The sequence below is a fragment of the Panthera leo genome, chromosome C1, assembly GCF_018350215.1.
Source record: "Panthera leo isolate Ple1 chromosome C1, P.leo_Ple1_pat1.1, whole genome shotgun sequence".
Taxonomy (NCBI): domain Eukaryota; kingdom Metazoa; phylum Chordata; class Mammalia; order Carnivora; family Felidae; genus Panthera; species Panthera leo.
Window position 1 is genome coordinate 157,984,023 of NC_056686.1, and position 15,741 is coordinate 157,999,763.

Below are 15,741 nucleotides of genomic sequence, written 5' to 3' on the forward strand. Positions count from 1 at the left end.
ATGGAATACAAATTACATCTCAATTAAAAAAATATATGGAGGAAGGACTTGTATCCAGAATATGTTAAGAACTCTTGTAAGTCAATAATTAAAACAAAAACCACAAAGTGGGCATAAAATTTGTATAGGCACTTTTCATAGGAATGATATGTGTGAAAGAGAGGCGCCTGGGTGGTTCAGTTGGTTAAGCATCCGACATCGGCTCAGGTCATGATCTCACAGTTCAAGCCCTGCTTCAGGCTCTGTGCTGACAGCATGGATCCTGGAGCCCACTTTGAGTTCTTTGTCTCTCTCTCTTCTGCCTCTCCCTCCCACCCTCCCTCCATTCCTTTCTCTTTCTCTCTCTCTCCTCCCCCCTCCCCCCTCCCAAAAATAAGTAAACATTAAAAATTTTTTAATATATATAAAAGACCTACAAGTAAGTAAAAAGGTGTTCACCATCATTGTTGATGAGAAGAGTACAAATTAATGTTACAAGTGTTGGTAAGGATTTGGAGTATCTGCAGCTCTCACTCATTGCTGGTGGGAATACAAAATGTTATAATCAAATTTGAAAAAAATGTGGCAGTTTCTTTAAAAAGCTGAGCATGGACTTACTATGTTTGGGCAACCAAACAATTCTCCTATCCTGAGTATCTACCAAAAGAAATGAGAACATATATTCACATAAAGACTTTTACGTAAATGTTTATAACAGCTTGATTTGTGTAGTCAAAAACTGAAACAAGCCAGAATTCATCAGCTAGTGAATACATCAACAAAATGTGGTAATATCCATGCAGTGGAATACTACTCAGCAGTAAAAAGGAATGGGCTGCTGATAGAATAACATGAATGAATCTCAAAATATTTTGCTAACTGAAAGAGGCCAGGCACAAAAGATTTTCTCTATCTATCTACACACACACACACACACACACACACACACACACACACACACACACATACACACACACACACACATATACATATATACACACACTGTTTGAGCCTATCTATATGAAAAATTTTTTAAAGCCAAAACTATAATGACAGCAAGCAGGATTAGTGGTTTCTTGGGGCCAGGAGTAATGGCTGGAATTGAAGGCATACAGGCACAAGGAAACTTGGAGGGGATGGAATTGTTCCAAAGTTTTATTGTAGTAGTGGTTACTTGGCTACACTTGCCAGAATTCATCCAAATACACTTAAAGTGGATGAATTTTATGGTATATAAACTACACCTCAATAAAGTTTTTTAAGATGCCTTGTGTAGCTATGTAAATGGGGGATTTGCAGCCTCATTTCTAGAGATTTTAAACATTAACATCTTTTTCAGCCTGTGTATCATTTTGCTTTTTTATCTTTATTTTTCTTTGTTGTACATTTTAGAATTTTGTGCTTAATCTACATAATGAGTTCAGTTTTACAAACAGATGTGTGTTGAATGTCTACTATGTGCCAAGCGCTGGAGGTACACAGCCCCTATCCCCAGGGACTACTCCCACAGTCTTATAGGAAATGCTGATTTATTTTTAAATTAATTAATTAATAGAAAATATAAACATGAGAAGTGTTTACAAGGTATGGAAGGATTAACTTCATCTGAATGGAGCTGAGTAACCTAAGTTGTCATTAAGTTTGGTCGGGAAAGGATTCCCAGGTGACCTGGAATTTGGAGGATGATAGGAACTGATCCAGTGGACAGGGGAAAGTAAACGTATGAGTCTCCTAAATGGTCTTTTAGTTAGAGAAGGATTGGAGGGTGTATTTTGGTGTTTATAAGACTAACAAATTCTTTTCAAAATCAGGATATGTGTCCTTGGCTCACTGAATTCTTTGGTTCTTTTATTACAGAGTAGAGCTTCAGCTTAGCTGGCACTTAGATCTCTCAAGCTTTTAAAAACTCCACCCTCTTTTAAAAACTGACCTTGTTGGGGTGCCTGGGTGGCTCATTTGGTTGAGCGTTCAACTTCAGCTCAGGTCATGATCTCCTGGCTTGTGAGTTTGAGCCCTGCATCGGCTTCTGTGCTGACAGCTCAGATTCTGTGTCTCCCTCTCCCCCTCTGTCCCTCCTCCACTCTCCCTCCCTCCCTCCCTCCCTCCCTCCCTCCCTCCCTCTCTCTCTCTCTCTCTCTCTCTCTCTCTCTCTCTCAAAGATAAATCAACATTTAAAAACTTTTTAAATAAAAGAGTAAATAAAAAACTGTTTTACACTCATTCAGGGTCCAGGCAAATTATTTTGCACTATGTCTCGTGCATTCCATGTTTTTACTGTTCATCCACACTGACAGCCTGTGTGTTTTTAATCAAAAGCCACTTTCCCTTTGCCCCAAAAACATTTGCTCTCACAGAGTAGCTAGGTTCTATAGACTGTATTCATCAGAAATGTGACAACACTATTTAAAAAATAAATACATAGAAGACACAGATGGTATGGCAGTTTAAGATTTGAATTTCAAAGAGAAATACCGGGGATATTTGAATATAAAAGCTAGAAACCTATTCTCTCTCCTTTGCTCCTCCTACTCCCTTCATTTTTCTTTAGTTGAATGTTAAGAAAATTTTCTTACTGTCCGAAAGCAGTTGATAAGGATGACACTTAAAATATCTTTAATGAGAAATGAATGTTCTTGATGAAATGTCTTGAGAATTTCCTGTTTCATGTCTAAAAGGAAGAAGAAGAATTTTCAGTTCTTTCCAGCTGCCTGGGACTTCTGCCAACGTTTTACCAAACAGAACATCCATTCATCAGTGCCTCCTGTCTGGATTGGCCAGTTCCAGCATTTGATATTATATCTCAGTGGTGTTTTGAGATAAATTCATTTACTGAAAGACATGCGGAACAAGGAAAGGTATGTAAAAACAATAATAATTAAAAATTTCTGGTCATCTGTTCTTGGCAGCATTTGTTAATAAACTGATGTTGAAAAAATGGTTTTGCTTATATAATGAGTATAAAAGCAGAAATATTTCAGTGAACAAACCTAAGTTATTAATATATTACTTTTAGTTTGTTTTAGGTCATCAAATTTTTATTGAATGCATTAAATTATGATAGTACTAGACTTGGAAGATACAAAGCAATTTTAAGATGGGCAAGGAACTTGTAAGCTTACTGGAAAGAGAACTGTCACCTAAAAGTCAAAGGTCTGGACTAGCAGATTTAAGAGGCCTTGTTTTAACTTTACAATTTGCCTATGCTGCCAGCTTGGCTGGTAAAAAAATTTGTTTTGGAGATGAGGTAATTGGAAAGATAGAGTGGGGGCAGTGGGAGGTGGCTGTGAATGCCATGGTTTGGTGCTCAGACTTTCTTCTATAGGTAGAACTACAGTTTTTGAGAACTGGAATTAGTGTATTAGGGAGGTAATTTGGGAGGTTTTTTTAGTAGGTAAATTGAAGGAGACAGGAAAGTCAGGGATTGTTTAGGTGGTGAAGAAAATCTGGTCTTATAGTAGAAATTAGATAGTAGAAAATCTGGCATAGTAGAAATTAGAATGTAACCAATGCAACATTTTAGAAAAAATACATAGGGCTTGATGACCAGATGTACTTGACTTTAAGACCTTGGAACTCAAATCATCGGAAGAGTAGTAGCTAGGAGACATAGATCTGATAGAAACGTGGTCTTGCTTAAAACACCATTGATGGTACCCCATTGGCCAGAGGAAGATAGGAAGTCTTTGCATGACATTCAAGAATTTTCACCATCTTGCTTGCCTTTCTAACCTCATTCTATGTCACTCCCCTGCTACCACCTTGCTCAGACCACAGAAGAATGTTTCTTAAGTGTGCTGTATATTTTTAAACATCTGTGTTACTGCTTATTGCTGTTGCTCTTATCTAAAGCAGTTTTCCTACCCTTCTCATGTTGAATTAATCACCCATTAAGGTTTTGCTAAGATACACATACCTCTTCTATAAAGCTTTTTCTGATAACCCATCTTCCTCTTCAGTTCTAATCCCCTCTCTCTGTTGTGCTGCTGTATGACAGTACTTTTGCCATGGTCACTAACAGTTGCCATATTTATCACTTATGTTTGTTTAATATGTCTGAATGGGGGCTCCAAAAGCAAAAATTGTTCCTTATTTATCCTTGAATTCCTAGCTCTTAGAAAGTACCTGATACAGACTAGTCACCTAATAAATATTTGTGGAACAGTTAACTTGTAGGATGATATCATTGGTAGAAATAGAACTGATGAAAGAAGGGCTATGTTTCAGGGAAAATGAGAATTTTAACATCAAGGGACAGAAAATGAGTATTTTAGAGGGAGGTGTCAGACTAGACTTAATTTTTAAAACACTGGGTGAATAATAAAGGCAAGGTAAGCATAAATAAAAAATATCTCTGCTTTTGTTCATTTTGTTTTTTGTTGAAATCCTCAAGGAGATAATATCTCATGCTCTTTTTTTAAAAGGAAAGAGAATTTCAAGACATTGAACCTTGTATATTATGTGTAAAAATTTTGTCCTATGTAGTAGTTTATTTATAGATTATAGCTAGAATCTGAAGTTACATATTGATGTCTCAAAACCTATAAGGAATGACTAGGGGTAAGAGATGGGTATAATTGTAGAACCAGGACAGGAGAAAGTGATAAGTGTACTTAAAATTTTTTGTCTTCATAGGAGTCATGAGTTAAGCAATAGATAAAAATTCACTCATTTGCATAATAGCAAGCTTACATGTTCGATATATGATTATTGGTATGGATATTGATGGATAATAAGAATTTATCATCTAGGGCCACCTGGGTGGCTCAGTCAGTTAGGCATCCAGCTCTTGATCTCAGCTCAGGTTTTGATCTCAGGGTCGTGAGTTTGAGCCCTGTGTTGGGCTCCATGCTGGGCATGGAGCCTACTTAAAAAAAAAAAAAAAAAAAAAGCATCATTTAAAAATAATTAATCTTTTTTGTAAAATTGAGTGATAATGATTTGTTTTAGAGCCAGAATAGTAGTCATTTATTTATTTCTACTTACATTGAATTTTTACCAGTTATTTGAATGTACTTATATCTGACCTGCATCCCTGTGCTTGTTCCTATTCCATTCTGTTCTGTCTCTAATCCTTACCCTGACCCAGATCAACCAGATTTTCTTTACCTGGAATTTTAAGTTTGAACAAGATAAACAGTGATTGGAGCTGAATAGTCTAACAAAACTACCCTTGAAAGATAGCCTGAATTACTACTTCTAATTTTTTTATACCAGCTAAGATTCTTTGGTTATAGGCAGACAGTTTGATTGCAACAGTTTTGGGACATGGCAGGTGGGGGGGGGGGGGTGGTGGTGGAAGATCTCTAACTTCGAAACATACTGCTGCTAATTGTATAGCAATATTTCAGTTCCTCCTGATAGTCAAGGTCAGTCCCTCCAGATAATGCTGTAAGCCATTCCTTTCTTCTCCTCGTAATGTGGGGAACCTAAAATGGCCAGATGACATTTAGTTTCTAATTTGGTAGAAATATTATTATATCCTCTGATGGAGGATAGTACACAGCTTCCTTAGGATGGTCCTAAAATCACACAGGAATTCAGAATAGCAGGGAAACAGAAATAAAAAACTGAATTCTTAGGTGTAATCTTGAGAGATGCCAAAACCACTTTGCACTCCCTGGTTTCCAGATTGGTGCATTTCATCTGTGAGAAAATGATCACCCATATATACTGGTTGCTGGTTTAGGCTGTATACCTCATTCTGTAGGAGCGTATACCCCATTTGATAGTTATTTTCTTCCAGCTGGTGCCATCTAAAAATTGATCAGCAAAGTAAGTTCATCATTTAAAGATCAGCAATTTTTTCAGATTTTTGAATATATGTTAGAATCAGTTAATTCCATAGACATCTACCTATTGGCCTTATATCTCTTTGTTTGAAGAGAATTCTTTAAGACCATGTGGTGTGAGCTACTGGGTAATTTACAACCTAATCTAGATAAGTATCAAGTTCAGTGAGGACAAATGGCTATTCCTTCCACTGATGGAAGAGTATAATATAATCAACCCATTACAAAATATGCAATCTTTGCAGTGTGGGATTGGACACTGAATACAGGCAAGTAGCATATTGTAAGCCATATGCTGTCCTTACTCTTGCCTCCATGGCTACTTTATCCATGACCTTATTGATAAGTGCCAAGCTGGCTGCTTAAGTACTGCTTTGATTTAGATGGATTATGGCTGTAGGTAATGTGAAGTGATCACCATATGAATTGCCTGCCTTCTATACAGTTTCTTGAGATAATAGATTCATACTACATTTTATCTATTTTAAGTGTTAATGGAGAGGCATCTAGAAGAAGATTAGTGCTATTACCAGTATTTTTGTACAACTGCGAATAACGAATAAAGTATAGTATGCAGGGAAATTTAATTTGGCAGGTTTTTTCGTACTTAGAGCAGAAAATTTTTGAAAACAGTTGTAAGCCCCAGCACTTATGGATACAAAAGGCCTTAACAGCTTGTGGTGTGAGTAGATTTTACATCTTCTAAGAAGGAGATTCTAGATTATACAGTATCGAGGTAGAAATAATAAGTTACAACTATGACCTTACCTTTAAAAAAAAAAAAAAGCCAATAAATTGTTTATCTGAGAAAGATCAAAACTTGGGTTTTAAAAATGTTTAACTTTTTAAAATGTTGCATTAAGCCTATTTAAAAACAAGTACATCTAGATATATTTTCCATGCTTTCTCAGTTATGTTGAATATTTTTCTTGTAAAGTATTAACAGGTTTCAATGTGCTTAATCTAAAAACTGACATCATATTGTAATTGGAAACTACATATGAAAGTAGAGATTGGTAATTGTTGAAGCACTGTTTTAGTCATTTGTAAAATGAAAATGAGAAGAGTTTTAACAAAGAAGATATACCACATGCATACAGAGGCTTTTTCTTTAAAAAAAAAAAGCCTTTAAGTCAGAAAGACAAATACCATATGATTTCACTCATATGTGGAAATTGAGAAGCAAAACAGATGAACATAGGGGAAGAGGAAAAAGAAGAGAGAGAGAGAGGGAAGCAAACAATGAGAGACCCTTAACTATAGAGAACAAACTGAGGCTTGATGGAGAGAAGTGGGTGGGGGATGGGCTAAATGGGTGATGGGTATTAAGAAGGGCACTTGTTGTGATGATCACTGTATTTTATATGTAAGTGATGAATCACTAAATTCTCCTGAAACCAATATTACCCTATATATTAACTAATTAGAATTTAAGTAAAAACTTGAAACAAAAAACAAAACAAGCCTTTAAAAAATAAGTACAGTATTTTGAAAAAAAATTTTTTTTGTTAGTGACTTAAATACAAAGGACTAATGAGTATTTTTGGATATTTTAGGCCTTGCTTATCCAAGAGTCGAGATGGAAATTACCACACCTGCTCCAGTTGCCTGAGAATTATAACACCATTTTTCAGTACTACCACAGAAAGACCTGTAGTGTCTGCACCAAAGTTCCTAAAGATCCTGCTGTTTGCCTTGTTTGTGGTACTTTTGTATGCCTGAAAGGACTTTGCTGCAAGCAACAGAGTTACTGTGAATGTGTATTGGTAAGTAATAGTAAATAATATACAATTTATGAAAACTAAAATCTGTCACATGGAAATGTGGTATATGTGGTGAAGCCAACTCTTCATATTTAACTACTCTTTGAATTAAATGCACAGTACGCAAGGATTTCATTTTTGTTCCTTTGTTTGTTCTTTTTAATCTGGTAGAAAGGTTAAAAAAAATTCAAGTGAGTAATACTTTTCTTAAGTACAATTCCAGTTCCTCTCCCTACTCCCATTGCCCTTTAATGGCTCATGCTCTTAAATGATGGACAATGAAACAACAGTCCTGCCTGCTGTTGTGGATGCTAGCCTCAGAGTTAGATATAAGTTGGCTCTTAATTGTTTTCCCATGTAATCCTTACCCAAATTCCTCCTAATGTATTATTAATCAAGTGTTAAGAATGAAATTATAAGTTTAACTTAGATGAAATCTTATTAAAAATTTAAGTAGGGGCACCTGGTGGCTTAGTAGATTATGCATCTGACTTCAGTTCAGGTCATGGTGTCACCATTCATGAGCCCTGCCTCCGGCTCCTATGCTGACAGTGCAGAACCTGCTTGGGATTCTCTCTCCCTTTCTCTCTGCCCCTCCCCTGTATGCTCGTGCTCTCGCTCTCTCTCTCTCTCTCTCTCTCTCTCTCTCAAAATGGATCAGTGAACTTTAAAAAAAATTAAGAAATATTTCAGTATTATTTAGAAGATTAAGGCATTCTTTATTTTCTTATAAGGTCCATTTGATCATGAAGATCATTGATATATTTTTAATTTTTTAGCATTCTCAGAACTGTGGTGCTGGAACAGGGATTTTCCTTTTAATCAATGCATCAGTGATTATCATCATTCGAGGCCACCGCTTCTGCCTGTGGGGTTCTGTGTATTTGGATGCTCATGGAGAAGAAGATCGGGATCTTAGGTTAGATGCACATGGATATATTTAAATGTTTTATTGAGGTTTGATCAGTAAGAACAATGTACCATTCCTGGCTTTGTAATTGTAATAACAAATATGTTTTCTATCAAGAAATTCTGACAGTCATTACTTTAGAGCTATTTCTAGTTTTTGAGATACTTTCCACGTCCATATGCTCAGGAAATAGGAAATAAACCAGATTACTATATGAGATTTTTACCATAAAGAATCTATTTTTTAATGTGTGTGAAATCTTCACTGTATTGTATTACTTTTAATGCCTTTTTTTCCCTTTTTATTCTAGGCGAGGCAAGCCTCTCTACATTTGTAAAGAAAGATACAAAGTTCTTGAGCAGCAGTGGATTTCTCATACTTTTGATCACATCAATAAAAGATGGGGTCCACATTACAATGGGCTGTGATTCACCACCTCAGCATTGCATTATATCATTTTCATTAAGAATTTATCAACAATAAGCTTTACCTTAGTTTTGGGGATTAACGCTTTTGCTGAGAGAGAAAAAGAAAACATATATTATGAAGCCTTTCCAAAATTAGGTGCTTGGGAATGACATTAATGGTATAATAAACTTTTTTTTAAGTATCTGGAGAACATAACAAATAACAAGTTAAATCATTCTTTAATGGTCCTTTTTTTTTTAAGTCCACAATTAATAATAAGCACAACTTGTTGACAAAATCATTTAAAAATTATTCTCCCAGCAATGCATATCAGCTATTCATTGATACTTAGAGTGGGTGTGATTTATTTAAAGTTTTACTGCTTCTTTATATCCGTGTGTTTTAATTTGCATCTGCTAAACACAGTGCATCTTTTCCCTCTGCCATTCTTGTGTTGATTTGAGATTTTTGCTGTATGTAACTAGAAAAAAAAATGTAAAACATGATTTATGTGAAATACTGTATAGTAAAAGTTGGTCTAATAGTAGGACTTTAAAATTTTTTCTTATTGTGAGGAATCTGTTAAAAGTTTAAGGCTTTGCTGAAAACTTAATTCATTCTCAGGAATTTCATAAATATTCTCCCCAGGTAAATAATTGAAATAGTTGTAAAATAAGTAGATAGCTGCTGTTAATATAATACAGTACATTTTGGGGGACATATGTGTGGTTGGGGGAGGGAGTCGTTAAAAATCAAAATTTGCCATTTCAGTTGGATGAATTACTTGAGGTATTAACAAATAGATTTTGGTGTAAAATCGAAAGTTTTAAGAGCATACACATGGCAGATTTTGGTTTTGTGCATGCCCCCCTTTTATTACCAACCAAGTTTTTGTTTAAATGATTGAATTGGAAATGCTCAGACTTACCCACAAATGAAGCTTAGTTTTGGAACTTCCCTATCATCTCGAGAGGTTCATCTATATTGTATTTGTGCAGCGTAATCACTGCTATTTCTGCTTGGTTTCCCAAAAGGAAAAGAAGAGGCTCAGTGGTGATGACCCTCATGAATGAGCCGCATCTGCATTCTTCTTAGAAGCTGCTGCGAAAAGCAATTTATGTTTGTCGGGGTTTTAATCAGTAAGAATGGGAATGATTGAGCTAAAACCCACTCTATAAATAGAGAAGGAAGATTACAGAAAAGCATGTTATATATTGCTAACAAGATTTTTCTTCCAAATTATTTAGTAATTTGATGACTATTTAATATATAGTGCTATCAAGCAGTTCCTGGTACTTCGGACTTCCATGGCTTGTTATATAAAATTACATTTTTACATGTAAAAAACTAAAAAGCATCTAATGATAAAATACAAAAATAAAGTCAGATCTATGTTCTAAAAATTATCAAATGACATGACATTACAGAATGTGAAAATGGACATTAAATGATGGTCTTGCATTACAATAGAGCAGAACAGTACATGTTCAAATGTGTTCAAAATGTCAAAAAATGACCTATAGCTCTACAATAAAATACATGGAAATAGCTTGCTATTTTTATATACATTTCCAAAATATTAAGATAACTTTCTGAAAGATGAGACTGATTCTGTTTAACTAAATAGTTGTCCTTTCCAACACATTGCTACTTTTTTAAATACTGTATCATAAGTTCAGCCTGTCATATTTTTTGCATCGGTCATTATGAATACCAGACCATTTGTAAGTGTGGTTGAAGAGCAAAATGCTAATTTAAATCTCTAGTAAATACTGTTACAGGATTCATGAACTTGAATAATTCTACAGTTTGAAACTCTGATGCTATATATACATGGTATAATGTATTCCGACTTTGATTACTACATATTTAAAATGGAATGTTTTATGGTTGTGCATATGGATGTGAAGTGAAAATATTAGCCTTAACATTAAAATTTGGGTATTTGATAGTGTTTATTTTGATATTGGTGAATTAGTCACCAGTAAATTTTTAAAAAGCACTTGGTTGAAAATTGTACTTGAATTACATACATGCATGCTGCTAAACTAGAACTTTAATTTTTTCCCCCATAACTTTTATAAGTCCCATTTATAAACCCACTTTTAAAAATAACAGGTCCAAGCTAGAGTGATGTGTGTATATTATTCAAAAAAAAAAAAAAATGTACTGGTGTGATATCTTGTATGAATGATCATTTAAATACAGTACATTACTGTAGAGGCTAAATCAATCTTTATAATTAAGCAGAGATTACAAAACTAGGAATAATCAACATTGTAAGATATGTTAATAAAAACCTACTGTCATTTGGTTTGTGAAAGGTCCTTAAAATGTTTAATTCTTACATGTTTTTCTTTTTTTCAAAGGTATTGACAATAATATATATAAGTGAGCATAGTGGAAAAGATCAAAGCATAACATAACTAATAGTTGCTTTAAGGTAGGGTTAAATATAAAGGGTTTGCTTTCCCTTAATACCTTTTGTTTACATAGTAGTTCCTGTTTCTTCTGTCCTTGTCTTAAAATGAATACAAAGCTCTTGGTATAAGTGTGTGTGTTTTTGGAAGTAGGAGAGAAGGAAGTGGATATGCAGATCTGAGGAACACTGTGTGGTCCTTGCTGCTTTCTGAAAATTCCAGCTACACTTCAGAAATCTGAAGTGCTTTATGAGTCTGTTTATTTTGAGTGATCTGTGGTTGTGCTGGAATTGACGGTGTTCACCCCTACCCCTCCCACCCTGCAGTTTACCAGGCAGTTATCAACTAGGAATCCATTTGTATTCACACATCTTTTTTTCTGTTTTATGTATTTGGATATTTACTGATTTGATTTCTGTGACTTGGAAAAGATGCTGATTTGAAAACACTTGAAGACTTAGAGGTGACAGCAGCATAAGAGGATATACAACACAAGAGTCTATCCCATCTCCGGAATTGTAATGGCTGACTCTCAAGTTCCTGTTGTTGGCTTATCTTTAAGGGCATGTTGAACAACAACAAAACAAAACACAACAGGGTTTTAAGCTCTAGAATCAAATCACCAAGATGAGATACATTTACTGGGGGTTATGTATATGACATGTGATGGTTGGTGGGAGAGCAGAAGACTTGTGACTGTCTCAGTCCCATTTATAGCACATCGTTCTTTTCCTTTATGATCTGGCTGGATGAGCTGGAGTGGGCAGAAGGATGGCAACAGGATCACTTCTTAAGTTGTGACCCTTCAAGCTCCCTTGATAATGAGGCATATGAAATACAGAAGAGCTATTATCTACCATTCTGCTGTGCCATAATCAAGTAGCAGTGGAGTGAATGTGACTCCAGCTGAGGCAACACAATGAAAAGGCATAATGGGACCTTATGTAGAGTTACCATGTAAAATGTGGCAATGCCAAGCCTGATGCGGCAGAACCCAAAAGCAAGCCAGAGAAGTAGGGTCAAGAGCACAGATAAAGGCTTCAGGTTAAGAGAAAGGAAAAGAGACAAAGGGAAAGGGAAGAAAGTCTGGAGCAAACTAAGAGGATTCATATCTGATTCCCTCTTAAGTTATGACAGAGGAGCAGGATCATCTGTTGACAGTGAGCAGGCCTAGTGTATCTGGGGGCTTGATTAAGTGGTAAGTGATTCATGCATATGCTAGGAGAGAATAGGCTAGAAATAAGGAGAAGCACCACGAAGTCATATTGAGAGCCCAATAGGGTTAGAGGCCATAACATTTGAATGGACCCAATTAGAAAGGTTCTATGACTTTTTAGAGCTCCTGAGATCAGCAGTCCAGGACCTTAAAGGTACAAGTTAGACTGGGAATTAGGTGGGTGCAGTATCAGATGGTAAGAGAATTAGGAGTGCTGGTTGGAATGAGTGTGGGGCCCATGCTAAGTAAATTGAGGGGTATAGGATTGGAATTCATGATAAGATTTAATGAGCAGATTTAATGCAAGTTTTCAAAGTTTTCATTTGGAATCAGGACAAATTACTGTTGAAACATTTGAATCCATTCAGTAAATATTTATTGAGCTCCTCTTATGTGACAGGCAGTGATGCATACTGGAAATACAATGGAAAAGAAGCCAGATAACCTATAAGCTTTTCTCATATAGCTTTCTGTGTGATTAATGCTACAAATGCTGTGTGTTGGGGGTGGGGAGGCTGGCAGGGAGGAAAGTGGAGTATAAGGTACTATTGTAGGGACCTCTAAACCAGACTTGGGAGTATGAAGAGGCTTCCAGGGGATACAAACGTCTGTGATGATCCCAAATACTGTGTAGGAGATACCTGGGTGAAAGTGGAGGTGTGGGGAGTAGTGTTTCAGTCAGTTGAAGGGGATGCCATTGGCAAAGATCCAAGGTTGAAAGGGAACTTGTACTTACAGACCTGAAAGGGAATCATTGTGACTCGAACATAGGTACTTTTGAGAGATGAATAAAATCTAAATTACAAACTGTTTTTATAAGCCTTCAGATTTGTGTCTTAGAAAAATCAATCTGGCTGCACTGTGGAGAGAGATCCAGAGTGGGAAGACCTGTTAGATACCCATTCAAAGAGCGAAGACATGATGGTTGGCTCAGCTAGGTGAGCTGTGGTAGAGACAGAAGTGGATAGTATCAGAAGAGACTTGACAGAATTCAGTAAAGTAAGGGAGAGCAAGGGATATTTATTAAGTGGCTACTATGTGTCAGATACTGAGCTAAATGCTGGGGATACCACACTGAACAAGGCAGAAGGGGTGTTTGCTTACTATCTAGTGGAAAACAATACTAAGTATGTAATTACAAGTAAATAGATGTTATCAGCACATTAGGCAGAAGGCTGTGGGAACCAGTGGACTCGTGTATCTTGGGGAGTTCAAAGGAGACCACATGGAGGAAGTGATGTTTAAGCCGAGACCAAAAAAAGAAAAAAAAAAAAAAAAGGATAGATGTCATTGTAAGACTTTAGGGCAGATTGTGATATTAAAAAAGAGCACTATGGCCTTAGTTTAGAGCAGAGGTCAGCAAACATTTTGTATAAAGGGCCAGATGGTTTCTGTCTCAACTATTCAATTCTGCCATTGCAATGCAAACAGCATCCATTGACATGCATAAGTGAATGGGCATAGCTGTGTTCCAACAAAACTTCACTTATAAAAACAGGGTGCCAGCCACAGTTTGCCAGGATTAGTTCTGGTGAAGTGGTAGAGGTAGAAGCCAAAGTATAGCTTCTGGAGGTGAGAAAGCAGAAAAGTGACAAGGAAGTAGAGGAGAAGAACGCAATTTTCTGACTCTCCCTAGAATGGCCAGGTCATACTCCTGTCTGCAGGACATCTGACCATGTCTGCATCAAAACCTACTTTCAGTTAGTTTTTGCTTGTATTCAGATGGGATGGTTTACCATCTGAATCTAGGGCTTGAAGTCAGCAGACCTGCGTTTGAATGACCTCACTGCACCTCATTATATTAGTTAGGAATGTGCCCTGTTTTTAAACAAAAAACCTGACTAAAACAATGGCTTGAAGAAGGGGTTTACTAGTTTCAAGGAAAAGGAAGTCAAAGTAGGCAGACCAGTAAGGGGAAGCTGCACAAAGAAATAATTATGGATCTAGACCCCTACCTTTTTCCTTTTCTACATTGTTAGATTACAGCTTTCATCCTCATGACTACAAAACAGCTGTCAGTCTCCAGGCTGCTGTAAAAACAAAACCAAGATGGCTGCTAACTTTGTTTTCTAGACAGGAAAAAAGGTCAAAGGCTTCTTCCTAAGGCTTTGTCCAGTGTTCAGCAAGAGAAGCCCTTTCCCAGCACACTTTTACATAACATCTCATTAGTACTATCAGATGGCTACTATTAAATGCAAAGAAATCTGGGAAGGTAAGTGTTTTAGCTTTTGAGCCTCTATGCTAGAGGAATACAGGGAGGAAAAAAGGGGTTGTGAATGACTTTTAGATCGCGAATTCAATGTCTCCCACACTTGGGTTTCTCATTTGGACAATAGAAACAATAGCTAATATGATTAAAAAACATAGACACTTCTGGCTTCTCTTAAGTTCAGATTAAATTATTCAGACTACATTAGTTATCAATTGCTGTATAACAAATTACCATAAAATTAATGCAGTGAAACAGTATTCATTACTTCATAGATTCTGAGGTTTAGGAATCCAAGAGTAGCTTAGCTGGGTGTTTCTGCCTCAGAGTCCCTCATAAGATTAAGGCATCAGCCAGGGCAGCTTGGCCGGGGCTGGAGGATCTGCTTCCAGACTCGCTCCTGTGGCTGTTGACTAGAGACTTAAGTTTCTTGACATGTGGAACTCTCCCCATGGCTGATAACAGCACAGCAGCCGACTGTCTCTAGAACAAGTGACCCAAAAGAAGGAGAAGGAGAGACTGAGAACATAAAAAAGCCCAAGATGAAAGCCTCAGTGTCTTACAACCTAATCTTGGAAGTGGCATATGATCACTTCTGCCACATATACCAACTCTGGTACAATGTGGGAGGGATTTATGTAAGGGTGTTTAAGTATCAGGAGGTGGAGATTATTAGGGGCCCATCTTACTGAAGAAAACTTTAAAAGCCAAATGAGTGGACAGAAGTTGAAGAAGCAACAGTATGTGTGCTGTCTCAAAGTAGGCCTCCCAAGATGTTCATTAACCACAAAGGGTAAGATAGTAACTTTATAGTAGAGAATGGTAGACTCCACTTTAATGCAGTAATTAAAGTTACTATCACCAGGAATAAAGCTTATTGACTTGATGAACCCCTTAATATGATTTACTGAGAAATATATATTATTTCTGTAATAAAATTGCAAAAAGTACATAACTTTAATCATGTGAAAGCATCAGACAAACCGAACTAAAGGACATTCTAAAAAATAGCAGTACTCTTCAGAGTGTCAAGGTAAAAGACAAGGA

The 15,741-nt window shown here is 36.4% G+C and overlaps 1 protein-coding gene across 3 annotated transcripts in view; it reads left to right on the forward strand.

The window, feature by feature from the left end:
- Positions 1-11,172, forward strand: part of UBR3 (ubiquitin protein ligase E3 component n-recognin 3) — a 235,953-nt gene extending 224,781 nt beyond the window's left edge. For all 3 annotated transcript variants that reach the window (XM_042949066.1, XM_042949067.1, XM_042949068.1), the window contains exons 36-39: positions 2,655-2,834; positions 7,325-7,534; positions 8,311-8,450; positions 8,752-11,172. In XM_042949066.1, coding sequence (XP_042805000.1) covers positions 2,655-2,834; positions 7,325-7,534; positions 8,311-8,450; positions 8,752-8,869 — 648 coding nt within the window. In that variant the 3' untranslated portion in view covers positions 8,870-11,172. The remainder of the gene's footprint in view (positions 1-2,654; positions 2,835-7,324; positions 7,535-8,310; positions 8,451-8,751) is intronic.
- The last annotated feature ends 4,569 nt before the right edge of the window (positions 11,173-15,741 follow it).